The 14,225-nt window shown below is 34.9% G+C and overlaps 1 protein-coding gene and 1 long non-coding RNA gene across 27 annotated transcripts in view; one reads left to right on the forward strand and one right to left on the reverse strand.

The window, feature by feature from the left end:
* Nucleotides 1-14,225, reverse strand: part of NFAT5 (nuclear factor of activated T cells 5) — a 126,704-nt gene that overhangs the window by 63,909 nt on the left and 48,570 nt on the right. For 22 of the 26 annotated variants that reach the window (XM_084959735.1, XM_005655769.4, XM_013988503.3 and 19 more), the window contains one exon: nt 9,348-9,473. The exons of the other annotated variants lie outside the window; for them this stretch is intronic. Coding sequence is in view for 4 of the 22 variants with exons in the window: in XM_013988503.3 (XP_013843957.1) it covers nt 9,348-9,473 (126 nt within the window). In the remaining 18 variants the exon portion in view is untranslated. The remainder of the gene's footprint in view (nt 1-9,347; nt 9,474-14,225) is intronic. 26 annotated transcript variants of the gene reach the window in all.
* LOC146402230 (uncharacterized) lies at nt 3,259-8,220 on the forward strand. The gene is made up of 2 exons (XR_014805585.1): nt 3,259-3,948; nt 4,792-8,220. It is a non-coding gene; the product is annotated as an uncharacterized LOC146402230 (long non-coding RNA).

The following is a 14,225-nucleotide window of genomic DNA, read 5'->3' on the forward strand; positions in this document are numbered from 1 at the left end:
TCAGCAGCAAAAGAGTATTTTAATTTTTCAGGCCAACTTCCATACAACTCCTCATTCTAACTCTCAAAAACGGTTACTATTTACACATTTAAATTAGATATGATACTGTGCATAAAATGTTTAATCCTAGAGGCTCTACTTAAACATATAATTAACACTATTGCTGAAGTTGAAAGGTTACTGATGTATAGGAGACTATCTTTCTTTCCAAGTCCATCAAACTACCAGTCAGAGTTCTAATAATTCACAATACTTATTCTCCCATTTTTAATCTGAATTCTCCTAAAATAAATGTATTTTGTCTGAGTGCAGTTAGTAAATACATTCAAGAGTATTTATTAAAAAACGTTTCCTGGAGTTCCTGCTTTGGTGCAATAGGATTGGCAGTGTCCTGGGAGCACTGGGAAGAAGGTTAAAACCCCCACCCCCACCCCGGCCCATACAGTGGTTAAGAATACGGCATTGTTGCAGGTGTGGCTTAGGTCAAAACCACGGCTCAAATCTGATCCCTGGCCTGGGAACTCCATATGCCACAGGGGAGCCAAAAAATAAAAAAGTTTCCTGCACAGCACTGTAAATCAATTATATTTTAATAAAAAATGTTTCCTGAAAAATGTAATGCTTACAAAATTTGTAAGCGTCCTGACACTTAGTGTTTTAAATACATATTTTGTGCTATTCAACCCAAAGTATATAAGCACAGCATAAAATATGTACTTTACATTTAAATCCTTTCCTACTGGAAGAGAAAGATGACTTCTGTCATCCAGCAATAAAGTACTGCAGGGAGCATCACTTGTGTTACGGGGTGAAGAGAACAGAGCCTAGAAAGAATCCCCATCCTCAAATTACCAATGCAAAAGGCAATAATTACACAACCCAATGACTACAATTACTGTTATCAAAGACCCCAGGAAGAACAGGGTGTTTTGCTGTTGTTTAAAGACAGCTATTACACTACCTGAAAGGTAATGTTATTTTAAGACAAAAAGAGAGATTACCACCTCATTAACTTAAGAATTGGAGAGAAATCAGTTTTCAGGGATGCTACTTGAAGTTTACTTCAATGCTTTATCATACAATGCATTTTAATGTAGTTTAAATAATAAAGGCATTCAGGGATTTCCAGTCCAATGTTTTAACATTTCTGTTTTTTAGAGGTGACCAAAAAAAGGGTAAAAATTGTATTTGTATTATTGAAATGTTCTAATTTAATTATTCAGGTTGTATAACTGGATATAGATTAGAATGCATATTGCATCCAGTTTTTAATAAAATACACCGTCCAGGCAAAAAACAGAAGTCATAAACTGCTCTACTAGCAGTTTTGGTAACTGATCAATTTTATCATGTCGTTTTTTAAAAAGTGGGAAGAGAATTCTAAGAAAAACACAGTCAACTCTGCAGAATTATCTCTTTGGGAAATGTCTGTTCTCCCTGATTCATCATCCTCTATCTTTTGTTTTCTTTTTCCTTTTTTTGGCCACACCTGTGGCATGTGGAAGTTCCTGAGCCAGGAGCTGCCACAGTGATGATGCCAGATCCTTAACCTGCTGTGCCACAAGGGAATCCCCTATCAATACTTCTTTTATTTATAAGGGTTCTTAAGAGTGCCAACATGAAAGAGTTAAATAGAAAGGAAATCCCATGGCCAATGTGTTGTCTGATATGCAAAACTACAAAATAAAGTAAAAAACAGACTGAGTGATAATGGAAAGAAAGAAGCAAAATACGGTTAAAAAACTTGTTTTTTTTTTTTTTTTTTTCTAAAAATATCTACTTTCCCTTTTTTTTTTTTTTTTCCTTTTTGCTTTTCAGGGTCACACCCGTGCCATATGTAAGTTCCCAGGCTAGGGGCTGAATCAGAGCTGCAGCTACCAGCCTGTGTTATACATCACAGCTCACATCAACGCTGGACAGTTGCTCACTGAGAGAGGCCAGGGATCGAACCTTCATCCTCATGGATACTAGTCAGATTAGTTTCTGCTGTGTCACAACAGGAACTCAAGATCTATTTTCTAAAAACCTCACTAAGAAATGAAAGGAGAAATCCATGTGGGTGGGAGGTCAATGTTCACTGAAAGATCACTAATTATCAGGTAATATTAAGTATTTTATATATTTATCTTCAAAACACCTTTAAGAAAAAGTAGTTATTACTGTCTAACTATAGGGGTAATATTAGAAATTTACTTAACTTTCAGAGATTCTGTCTATAAATCAGAAATGATATCACAGCAATCAGATTCAAATTAGGTCTTTATGATTCCAAAGCTCATGCTAATCTTACTATATTTCACATATGGGAGAAGAGAAATAATGTCATAGAAACAGGTGAAGTCTTTCGTTGCATCCTATCCTAATCCATTCCCCTCACTACTGCCCCAGCTGAAGTGTTTCTATTCAATCTAATTACTCTTTTTATACAACTAATTATTATAAGACAATTAGTTATGGCAATACTTTCTTGCTTATTATCTATCAATTTACTGGTACCATAAAAAATAAGCTCACTTCTGTGCATTAATATCAATATGAAATTCTACAAGACACATAAAAAAGAAATTGTGGGTATGCAATATATATTTTTTTCCTATGAATGATTGAGAGTCTGTGGGCAGTTGTAAATTCCTATTCTATAGACTCAGGTAATATAAAATGTGCTTATTCTATCAGAAGATGAATAAATCTTAACATTTATAAAAATTGCTTAAAATTATTAAGAGGCCAAAAAGGTAAAGATTTAGGAAATAGGAGTTCCCATCATGGTGCTGCTGAAACCAATCTGACTAGGAACCATGAGGTAAGGGTTCAATCCCTGGCCTTGCTCAGTGGGTTAAGGATCCAGCGTTGCCATGAGCTGTGGTATAGGCCGCAGATACGGCTCGGATCTGGCATTGCTGTGGCTGTGGCATAGGCCAGCAGCTATAGATCTGATCAGATCCCTAGCCTGGGAACCTCGATATGCTGCGAGTGCAGCCCTAAAAAGCAAAAAAAAAAAAGATTTAGGAAATAAGTCAGTAACAGGCCATGTGTACTTTTTGTCTGTGAAAATTTATAATATGGATAGTTTCCTGAATTGATAGGAAGTTCTTTATGAATTAGTTATTATGACCCAAGTTTGCTGATGCTTTCTTTTATTCTAATAATGTAGTTGGTCGCATAAATCTATACATACATACACACAAATTTTTTTCATGTATAAATGTATGTATTTGAATTTACTATGTAATTTTAAAAGACAGAATAAAGAGTTGGTTTGTTTTGTTTTTTTTTTTTTTTGTCTTTTTGCTTTTTCTAGGGCCGCTTCTCGCAGCACATGGAGGTTCCCAGGCTAGGGGTGTAATTGGACCTGTAGCCGCTGGCCTATTCCAGAGCTACAGCAACGTGGGATCTGAGCCGCGTCTGTGACCTACACCACAGCTCACAGCAACGCCAGATCTTTAACCCAGAGCAAGGCCAGGGATCAAACCCTCAACCTCATGGTTTCTAGTTGAATTCGTTTCCACCGTGCCACGACAGGAACTCCTAGTTGCTGTGAATCACTTTTATAAAAAAATTATATTCTTCTAGAAATCATATTCTCATTTTGTAGAGCCTGAAAACTGCAGAGATGAAGAAAGGGTATGGCTTTTTCAACTCAATATCCTGCACACTGCCTAGCCCAGGATCTTGTGTTTCCCTACCTGAAGTGACAGAACATAATGCTAAATTCCCTAAAGTACAATGGCAAGGACTGGGAAAGATGAAAGTATCTTATGTCTGGAAGGACGGAGATATAATGATATGTAAATTGTCTGGTACAATTCCTATCATATAGTAAGAACTCAAAGATGATAGCTTATAATCTCTTCAACTCAATTTTTTTTTCTTTTTTCTTTTTTTTTTTTTGTCTTTTTGCTTTTTCTAGGGCTGCACCCGTGGCATATGGAGGTTCCCAGGCTAGGGGTCGAATTGGAGATGTAGCCCCAGGCTTATGCCACAGCCATAGCAACTCAGGATCCCAACTGCGTCTGCGACCTACACCATAGCTCACGGCAACACCGGATCCTTAACCCACTGAGCAAGGCCAGGGATCGAACCTGCAACCTCATGGTTCCTATTCGGATTCGTTAACCACTGAGCCGTGACAGGAACTCCTCTTCAACTCAGTTTGTGTAGTTTTGTTGTTATGGATGGCTTAGAAATTCCTATGATTTTAATTGAGGTGAGTAAGACGTCTGTCATGAATTAAAGCATAGCTGTTCTTTGATTATAGGACATTATTTAGTTCTCTAGTATCTCTCCTAGAGTGTAAATAGCACTCAATTAAGTTCTTTCAGTATAGAAAACACCTACTAGGTACCTGCTGTAGCATAAAATTCAAAGCACTATTTAATAAGTCTCTTACAAAAGAAAAGTTTATTATATAGATTGCTTCATATAAAATTAATTTAAATTAATCCTTTAAAAACCTCTGGTGTTCCAATAAGTGGAGATACTCAACAGAGATTTCTATTATATGTGCTTTATTACTGTATACCTCTCCATGTTAAAATTGCTACAGGAGTTCCCACTGTGGCTCAGCAGGTTCTGAACCTGAGTAGTAACCATAGTAACCATAGTAACCATGAGGATGTGGGTTCAATCCCTGGCTTTGCTCACTGGGTTAAGGATCTGGCGTTGCCGTGAGCTGTGGTGTAGGTCTCAGACACAGCTTGGATCCCACGTTGCTGTGGCTGTGGCTATGGCTGTGGCTGGCAGCTGCAGCTCCAATTCGACCCCTAGCCTGAGAACTTTCATATGCCCTAGGTGCAGCCCTAAAAAGACAAACAAAACAAAACAAAAGGCTACAAAGTATTAGTGTTCTGAGATTATATTATTAATAAAAGAGGACTAATAAATAATTACTCAGAGTAAAATAACAGATTTATGAAAATAAACAACAAAGCTCCGGGAACTATATCTAGTCACTTATGATGGAGCATGATAATATGAGAAAAAAGAATGTATACATGTATGTGTAACTAACTGGGTCACCTTGCTGTACAGTAGAAAACTGACGGAACACTGTAAACCAGCTATAATGGAAAAAATAAAAACAATTATTAAAAAAAAAAGAATTACTAACTAGTTATTCCTAAGATTCTCTGGCTGAATTATAAAACCTACAGTTTCATTAATTCATTGTTTATCTCAAGAATTAGAATTTAAAAATCTTAAAGAAACTTGATATAGCAACCTTAGCAAAATCATATTTTGATATAAACTAATAAATATAATACCACACCCCAAAATGAGGACAGACAAATAGCATTTAGGACCAGAACAAGGAAATAATTTCTTTTTCTTTTTTTGTCTTTTTTTTGCTATTTCTTGGGCCACTCCCACGGCATATGGAAGTTCCTAGGCTAGTGGTTGAATCGGAGCTGCAGCCACCGGTCTACGGCAGAGCCACAGCAACGCAGGATCCGAGCCGCGTCTGCAACCTACACCACAGCTCACAGCAACGCCAGATCGTTAACCCACTGAGCAAGGGCAGGGACCGAACCCGCAACCTCATGTTTCCTAGTCGGATTCGTTAACCACTGCGCCACGACGGGAACTCCGGAAATAATTTCTTAAAATGAAGATAAAAATTTACTGTTCACTTCTGTTAAAGACTTCTTTCTTTCTTTAATTTTTGCTTTTTAGGGCTGCACCCACAGCATATGGAGGTTCCCAGGCTAGGAGTCAAATTGGAGCTATAGCTGCCAGCCTACGCCACACCCACAGCAATGCAGGATCTGAGCAATATCTGCAACCTACACCACTGAGCAAGGCCAGGGATTTAACCCACATGCTCATGGATAGGAGTCAGATTCGTTTCCATTGCGCCACAATGGTAACTCCCCAAAACTTCTTATTTTAAATAAATTTTAAAAATCTAAGTATAACACTATAAACAGATTTTTAAAAATACTTGATTGGTGTGTGAATTATATCTCGTAAAGCTGTTAAGAAAAATACCTGCCATATCTCGACAAAAAAACCAAAATTCTAGTGTAACTATTTTTTTTTTTAGTTCTCCTTAATACTTACCTTTTAGTTCTTTATAAGCTATACTATAGGATTCAAAAAGTAAACAAAAAGAACCCTTACACAATTTGCATTTCTTCTTGACCAACTCCTTATACTGCCAAAAAATACCATCAATTCATTTGGATAACTTTTTTGTGTTAACATGCAGTGGCTTGATGTGCAGTCTTAGCTCCCAGGTAAGAGACTGAACATGGGCTGTGGTGGTGAAAGCACAGTCATAACCCATTCTTTTTTTTTTTGTCTTTTTGTCTTTTTTAGGGCCGAACCCACAGCACATGGAGATTCCCAGGCTAGGGGTTGAATCAGAGCTGTAGCCGCCGGCCTACGCCACAGTCACAACAACGTGGGATCCAAGTGGCAACTGTGACCTTCACCACAGCTCATGGAAACACCGGATCCTTAACCCACTGAATGAAGCCAGAGATCGAACCCACATCCTCATGGATGCTAGTCGGGTTCATTAACCACTGGGCCACAATGGGAACTCCATAACCCATTATCCTTAAGAAAGTCTGCACTTCTAAGACTTTTATTCATTCACATATTGAACCTCAAACTCTTAAGGACCTTTCCAGTGGGACAAAAACAGCTGTCTTTAAAAAGTGGGGAAGAGTACAAATTTCATACTGTTGATTGTGTTGAATTGTTAGAAACCCTCTTTCCCCTACTCCCAACCTGGGTCTTACTAGATAAAAATATGTTATTAATGGGAGTTTGTAACACTGAATAGTATAGGGGCAGAAAAGGGTTTAAGAGACATTCTTTTACTCAATATTCTGGATTGTGGATTAGCAGCATCATGTTTACTCATTCCGTCAGTAATATGTAAAGGGAAAAAAATCTAGATTGGTGAATTTGAGAAACACATTTTTAATAATTAAATAATTTTAAATGTATATGAATACCTATACACCCAGTCTCAACATTTTAAAATTTAAATTGATTTACAATTTATGAAACACAAACCTTTATGGCAGAACTAGAAGTCTGTTCCCACCAGGCCCTCATACCTGATAGCAGCCAATCCGGCTCCTTCAAAATTCTGAAGAATTAACTACATCAAGAGTCATCATTTTTATGCATTTCATATTTAAACAGCAAATGCTATAGATTAAAAAAAAACCACAGAAGTCTAAATTAATGTGTTTTTCCCTAAATACCTAGTCTTTTGGCCAGGAAACATTGAGTAACTGGTAATATACTTCAAATCTCTCTTTGACATTTATGTCATTAAGGATATTAATATGTCAAATAAAAAAAGCAACTCTAATGATACACACTAACTAATCTTCCTACAATAATTATTCTGCAATTTAAACTGTCTTACCTATAACGTAATATGACAAAGACTCTATTCTACCAATAAGACATTAGAATTCTATAATAAGACTATGTTGGTTACTAAAAGTAACTTGTGAAAAAAATAAAATTACAAATAAGTTTAGATCATAGAAACATTCTGTGTATGAACATAAGAAATTGTCAAGGTTATCTCCCTACTCTCTTCGCTATCTTTACATTGTCAATAACTTCTCGATCCAGTAAGAATTTACTACTTCAGAACTTCCTTTGATTAATTCTTATTTTCATGATATTTCAACACAAAGATTTCATTCTAATTTATCTGGAGAGGATTATAGAAGGAGGGAGTGACGATCAACATTCTACTAGTGACTCAAATTTAAGAACTTTCAATATTTATATATAAAAACTTCTAAAACTGAGTCTGGTATTATTTAAAAGGAAGTGTTGTTCTTTTTCCAAACCTAGCTAAAATTTTTTTCAGCTTTTAAAAGGAACTGGATCTACTGTCAACAGATGTTAAAAAGCACAGAAGAAACAGACTTTTAGTTCCATATTGATTCAACATGTCTGTAAAAAAACAATCTCAAAAGATACAAAAGAAATCAGTTAGTCAATTTCTACCTGTGGATTTAAAGTGAAATATTTCATTGAAAAACTTTTTTATATTTTATTATTTGATACAATTTTCAAACTAGATTTAACATTTTAAATTCCAGGTAAAATTATTTAGGGACACTTTAGAACTCAGTGCATATAAAGTGAAACCAGGTCATCCTGACAATCTGATTACTAAAAAGTTCACAATTAAATCCACAGAATCTGTTAGAAAATGTCTGGCAACACATGAACAGTGAGCAGAACTGGTAAGTTTCTTGGTCATGTTTAGAGTTTTCCTGCCCTCAACCAGGAAGGCTGCATACTGCACTACACAGCTCAGGGAAAGACTGGTACACAGGGTTAATGGTACACAGGTTAATACAAATGAGAAAAATACTCAAAGTCCTACTACAGCAATAATATCCTCATTTAAATCACAACTTTCCACTTCACCATCTTTTTGAAACAAAAATAATTTACTGAAAACAATGCTCTAATGAATTTTAAGTACCATTTTAAAAGATGAGAGGTATCATATTTGACAAGAAACCTCTAGTAGGATGGATAAAAATTCAGAGAATATATATAATTTTTATGCTTTTTTAAAAAACCAAACACAGGAGTTTATAAACCCAACTCAAAGAAGAATTACAGTTGGGCAATCTACTATTATTGAAAGCATTCTTACTAACTTAGCACTAATTAAGATTTTTTATTAGCTTGTTTCTTAATATTTTAACTCAATCAAAATTTGAACCAATTTTATATAATTATAAAAGTGTATGATTTGAGAGCTGAGTAAAAATAAACTTGATAAATTTCAAATATTACTTTTCATACTTTTTCACTGATATAAGAAAATTCCTTTATATAAATATACTTAAATCTTCCATTACTTTGAACTGAATTTAAAATAAGTCTAAAACCACATATTTTTTAAAAGTAGGCAAAAGGCTATAGTAATATGCTACAAACAGAAGACAGGAGTGCTTGAGCCCTGTTTTAGATTATACAAAATAAAATATTTCCCCCTTGAGCAAATTTTTTTAAATAATTGTTTTAAAAGTCTCAAATATAATTCTTTATCCATAGCTCAGTATTTAACCTTTTTTAGGTGCAGTTAACAAAGAGCTTTAAATCCATTCCCACAGTTCAAAGATAAGATCCATTCTAGGAGATGGCACTAATGTGCCAAGGTGAAATTTTAAGAAATAATAATTGTATTAAGAACTTATACTGAAAATGTGTAATGTTAAACATATCTATTTTAAAACCTCCTACCACAAACCCTCAAATCACACTCTTTGAAATGAACTTTGCGAGCACTGTTCATGTTGGCCAGAGAATACTTTAGTTTTCTTTAAAAAGTAAAATGAAATGCATACCAGCAGCAACTACAGCTGGAGGAGGCGAGCCTGCCTCACCACCACTTGTCTGACTCATTGATGCTACAGATGTTTCTCTAGATGGAGGTAACTGTAACTCCTTTGGGAGAAGATCATAGACAGATTCTGTTGGGGGGAAGGGAAAACAATTCTTTTAAAAGAGAGTCAATAACCTAATATATGAGCACAAAATTAATGTCTTTTCACTTACAAGGAGAACTACATTAATCACACACATATAAAACTTAATATAATTACTGTTGTAAAAATTATTAGCAAATACTCTCTTTTATTATATAATTTTACTGAATCAAAGAATGAATTTTCCATTCATTCTGACCCTGTTTTCTTCTTGGCTTTACCCCTCATATTTCTGATGGTCTACAGAAAAAATTATTAAAATTTTAAAACTAGACAGAAGAGATATCAAATATTCCAAGATGGTCCAGAATCTTCCTTTGTAAAAAGTAAGAGGATAACTTATCATCCTTTACATATAAGATGGCATGTACTACTGTATATCATCTTTAAATTGGCTTCTCCAAATAGACTATTATAGTCTATTCCTGCTCTTTTACTCAGCACCCTTATCAAATATTTTAATTTGCTGTCATAACACATTTTTCCCTCCTAAAGAGGCTAAAAAGAGGAATGTTATAGCTTAAGGAAATACTTCTTACTCTGAGATACCTCCAACTCTAGAATGGCACAAGTATCCTTACTCTTAAATTAGAAAGCACAACTATCTATATTAGATTATGATTACTTTTGTATCCCAGATTAAAGAGTACTTTCTTTTTAATACACCTTATAATATTTTAATTGCCCATAAAGTCAGATTTAGATCTAATATTTTAAAATTTCTTTTATAGTTATTATTATATGGTTTTTGGACAGAAATAATTATTAAGATATTCTCCAAAGGTAGCAGAATCAATATTGGAAAAAACTTCAAAAGACCCATTAGAATCATATGATTATTTTCTAAAGAATCAAGGCACAGAGTTTAAGAGACTTGCCTAGTAATCCAAGAAATGTAACATTCCAATAATTAAAGATTATTAATTATTCGCACTAATAAGTGATTAAAAATAAAGGTAGTACTATAAGATAATATTATCCTTGGTAACAAATAATATTGTTAATTAAATGATTACTGAATTCATAAATACTTCGATCCTCCCAATTAATCATTAAAATATGTATGCTAAGTTTGACTCAGATAGGAATAAGAAAGATGTCATGAAGGAAAGTTAAAATTAAAGTTCTAGTATTAAATGATCTTTTTTCACAATAAAGAATCAAATTTTTCTTTTGAAAAATTCTAATACCTAGTTAACTTGAAATTATCACCTTAAAAGCATTTGGCAAAATTTACATATATCTGAATATAACATGCCCTGACTAAAATTTTTCAACCTGTTAAAATGTTGCTAAAAGCCTTAAGTAAATTAATTCCGTTTTTCAAGTGATATAGGAGGGAGAGAAGGGGGAACCTAATTAAAACAGAAATGCCGTATCATCAAATACTGATTTTAATACAATTATTTTTCCCATTCCATGTTGAAAACAAGAGATCCTTAAGAGAAGCATACTCAATACATTTTTTGGGGAGAAGAGGTATCCAAACAAAAAGGTAATTTGAAAATAAAAATTAGCTTAGATAAAAAGAGAGAGGATCTACCAAAATGCATTTATGTCAAGGGGGAAAAAAAACCTTAACCTAGTAATAGCCTCGTCACTAATCATGTTTCACTGGTCAGGGCTATTTATCCACTTCTCCAACTATTAAATTAAATAAACAGAAACAAAACAAACAGTTGTAGACTGAAACACTACCTTGCCCAAAGAAGGATCTAAAGTTAAGTCTAATTAGAGGTGTAAAAACAATGTTAATAAAAATACAGACAGCAACATGGATAGATCTAGACATTATCATACTACGTGAAATCAGAGAAAAACAAATATCATACGATACTGCTTATATGAGGAATCTAAAAAAATGATACAAATGAATTTAGTTACAAAACAGAAATAGCTCATAGACATAGAAGACAAAGTTATGGTTACTAAAGGGGAAAGTAGGGAAAGAATAAGATTAAAATATACATATATAAAATACATAATCAACAAGGACTACTGCATAGTACAGGAACTATACTCAATATCTTGCAATAGCCTCTAATGGAAAAGAATTTTTTTTTGTTTTTTTGTTTTTTTTTTTTTTTTGGTCTTTTAGGGCCACACCCAAGGAATATGGAGGATCCCAGGCTAGGGACTGAATTGGTGCTGTAGCTGCTGGCCTACGCCAGAGCCACAGCAACCTGGGATCTGAGCTGAGTCTGCGACCTATACTACAACTCACAGCAATGCCAGATCCTTAACCCACTGAGCAAGGCCAGGGAGCAAACCCACGTCCTCATGGATGCTAGTCGGGTTCATTAACCGATGAGCCACGACGGGAACTCCAGAAAAGAATCTTAAAAAGAATATTATATATATAACTGAATCACTTTGCTGTACACCTGGAACTAACAAAACACTGTAAATCAACTATATTTAAAAAAATTTTTTAAATAAAAAAATATATTGGAAAGGAATTTATTACAGAAATTATTATATCTCAGCCCTCACCATATAGCCTACCCCCAAATCAAAGTAATAAGTCAAGTGAAAGGTGTAGGAAGCATGGTATCATTCCTTTACCAAAGGTATTTTCTGATTAACTGACTCAAGTGTTTGGGAATTAAAGAAGTCATTAGTTTTATCCCATCTACCCAAGAAAAACAGTAGTTAATATAGTCCTTACCATCACAGGCTCTGATTTCAGACAGCACCGGGTTGGCTCTGCTACTTTAAATAACTTCTCTAAGACTTAAATCCTCAATGAACCTCTTCTTTTACCCTATTATCTCGAATAGATCCCCTTGAAGATAAAACTGTATAACCTGACCACATACACTGGCCTTACTCTCAAACTTGCTTTCCATAAAATATAAGAAGAATAAAGGGATATAAATTATGCTGTTAATATTAATGCATTTAGTCCTGAATTCAATCCAAGTTAAACTTTTTTACAGTTTCCACTAGCCAGTGAAAGAACTCCTGAACAAGAGCACAGGTACATTAAAGCCACGAAAACAAAAATAGTCTTACTTTATGCTAAAATGTTAAGCTGGGAATTTTTCTCATGTTATCTTTTTTTTTTTTTTTTTTTTTTTTCCCTTTCTTATGACCACACCTGGGGCATATGGAAGTTCCTGGGCTAGGGGTCAAATCAGAGCTGCAGCTACAGGGCTATGCCACAGCCACAGCAACACCAGATCTGAGTCACATGTGTGACCTATGCTGAAGCCTGCAGCAACGCCAGATCCTTAACCCACTAAAAGAGGCCAGGGATCGAGCTGCTTCCTCACAGGGACAGTGTTGGGTCTTTAACCCATTGTGCCACAACAGGTGTTATCTTTTAAATCAGTTAGATAGAGGAGAAAGGAATGAAATTCTAGATTATAAACACAGACTATAAAGAAAGAGAATGGGAATTGATAATGGAAAGGCAATTTCCCGAGGAAAGACTTACTTAGAAAACAAAAGTATAATCCCTACTAGATTTTTTTTTTAAAAGAATCTAGTAGATTATAAAAGAATCTAAGAGAATGGTTACAAAGTTTCTTTTTGGGATGGTAAAAATCACCAAATTAGATTATGGCAATGGTTACACAACTCTATAAATATACTAACCACCACTGAATATGTACACCTTAAATGGGTGAACTTTACATGAAAATTACACATGGATAATGCTGTTTTTAAAAAAAGAGAAAGAGGAGTTCCCGTCATGGTGCAGAGGAAACGAATCCAACTAGGGACCATAAGGTTGCGGGTTCAATCCCTGGCCTCGCTCACTGGGTTAAAGATCCAGCATTGCCATGAGCTGTGGTATAGGTTGCAGACATGGCTCGGATCTGGCATTGCTGTGGCTCTGGCATAGGCCAGCAGCAACAGCTCCGATTAGACCCCTAGCCTGGGAGCCTCCATATGCTGCAAGTGCGGCCCTACAAAGACAAAAAGACAAAAAAAAAAAAAAAGAAGAAGAAGAAGAAAGAGGAATAGAACAAGGACAAGTGAGAAGTGCAAGAGCAAGCTAGGTCTCTCAATGTTCCTAATAAACTTCATGGACAAAAATATCTCTTCCCAGAGTTCCCACTATGGAGCAGTGGTGATTCACAGTTGCAGCTCATATTCATTCCCTGGCCTGGGAACTTCCATATGCCCTGGGTGCAGCCAAAAAAGAAAAAGAAAAAAGAAAAAAAAATTCTTCATATAGCTTCTATTTGTGAAAAGTGAAATTATGGAGGCTAAGCTACAAATTAACCTAATTTGCTTTTTAAGGCTCTTCTACTGGAGGATCAGGAAAATGCTACGGGCATAGTTATCCTACATTCAGTAAAATATCTGATGAAAATCTTAAAAAGTTCTTATGAACAAAATGAAGAAATACAGACTTCATAAAACATATGACTCTAAGCAACAGTAACCAAAATGCATAGGTTCAACCTTGAGGGAGATCGCTACTACATCAACAACTTGAACAAAAATATGGAATTTGCAAATGACACAGGCTTAAGGGGGATATATCATAATTCATCACAGATCAAGAAAAGCTAGAATATGTGCCCAAGGGAATAAAGTGAAATTTAATAACGTTCAATGTAACAGCTGGTAAAAACTTCTCTTGTGCAATGTACTCAAATTCACCCACTCTCACTCTTTTTGAAAATCTAGAAATGATTTTACTTTTGTTTTCTAAGGAATTATTCTCTTGCTCTTCCAGAATTAGGGTGACTATTGTCTTATTTTTTTTTCTATGAATGTTGC

Source organism: Sus scrofa, chromosome 6 (genome assembly GCF_054392235.1).
Source record: "Sus scrofa isolate SSC_HxYL_T2T_F1_AM1 chromosome 6, Sscrofa_HxYL_maternal_Yorkshire_Landrace_v2.0, whole genome shotgun sequence".
Taxonomy (NCBI): domain Eukaryota; kingdom Metazoa; phylum Chordata; class Mammalia; order Artiodactyla; family Suidae; genus Sus; species Sus scrofa.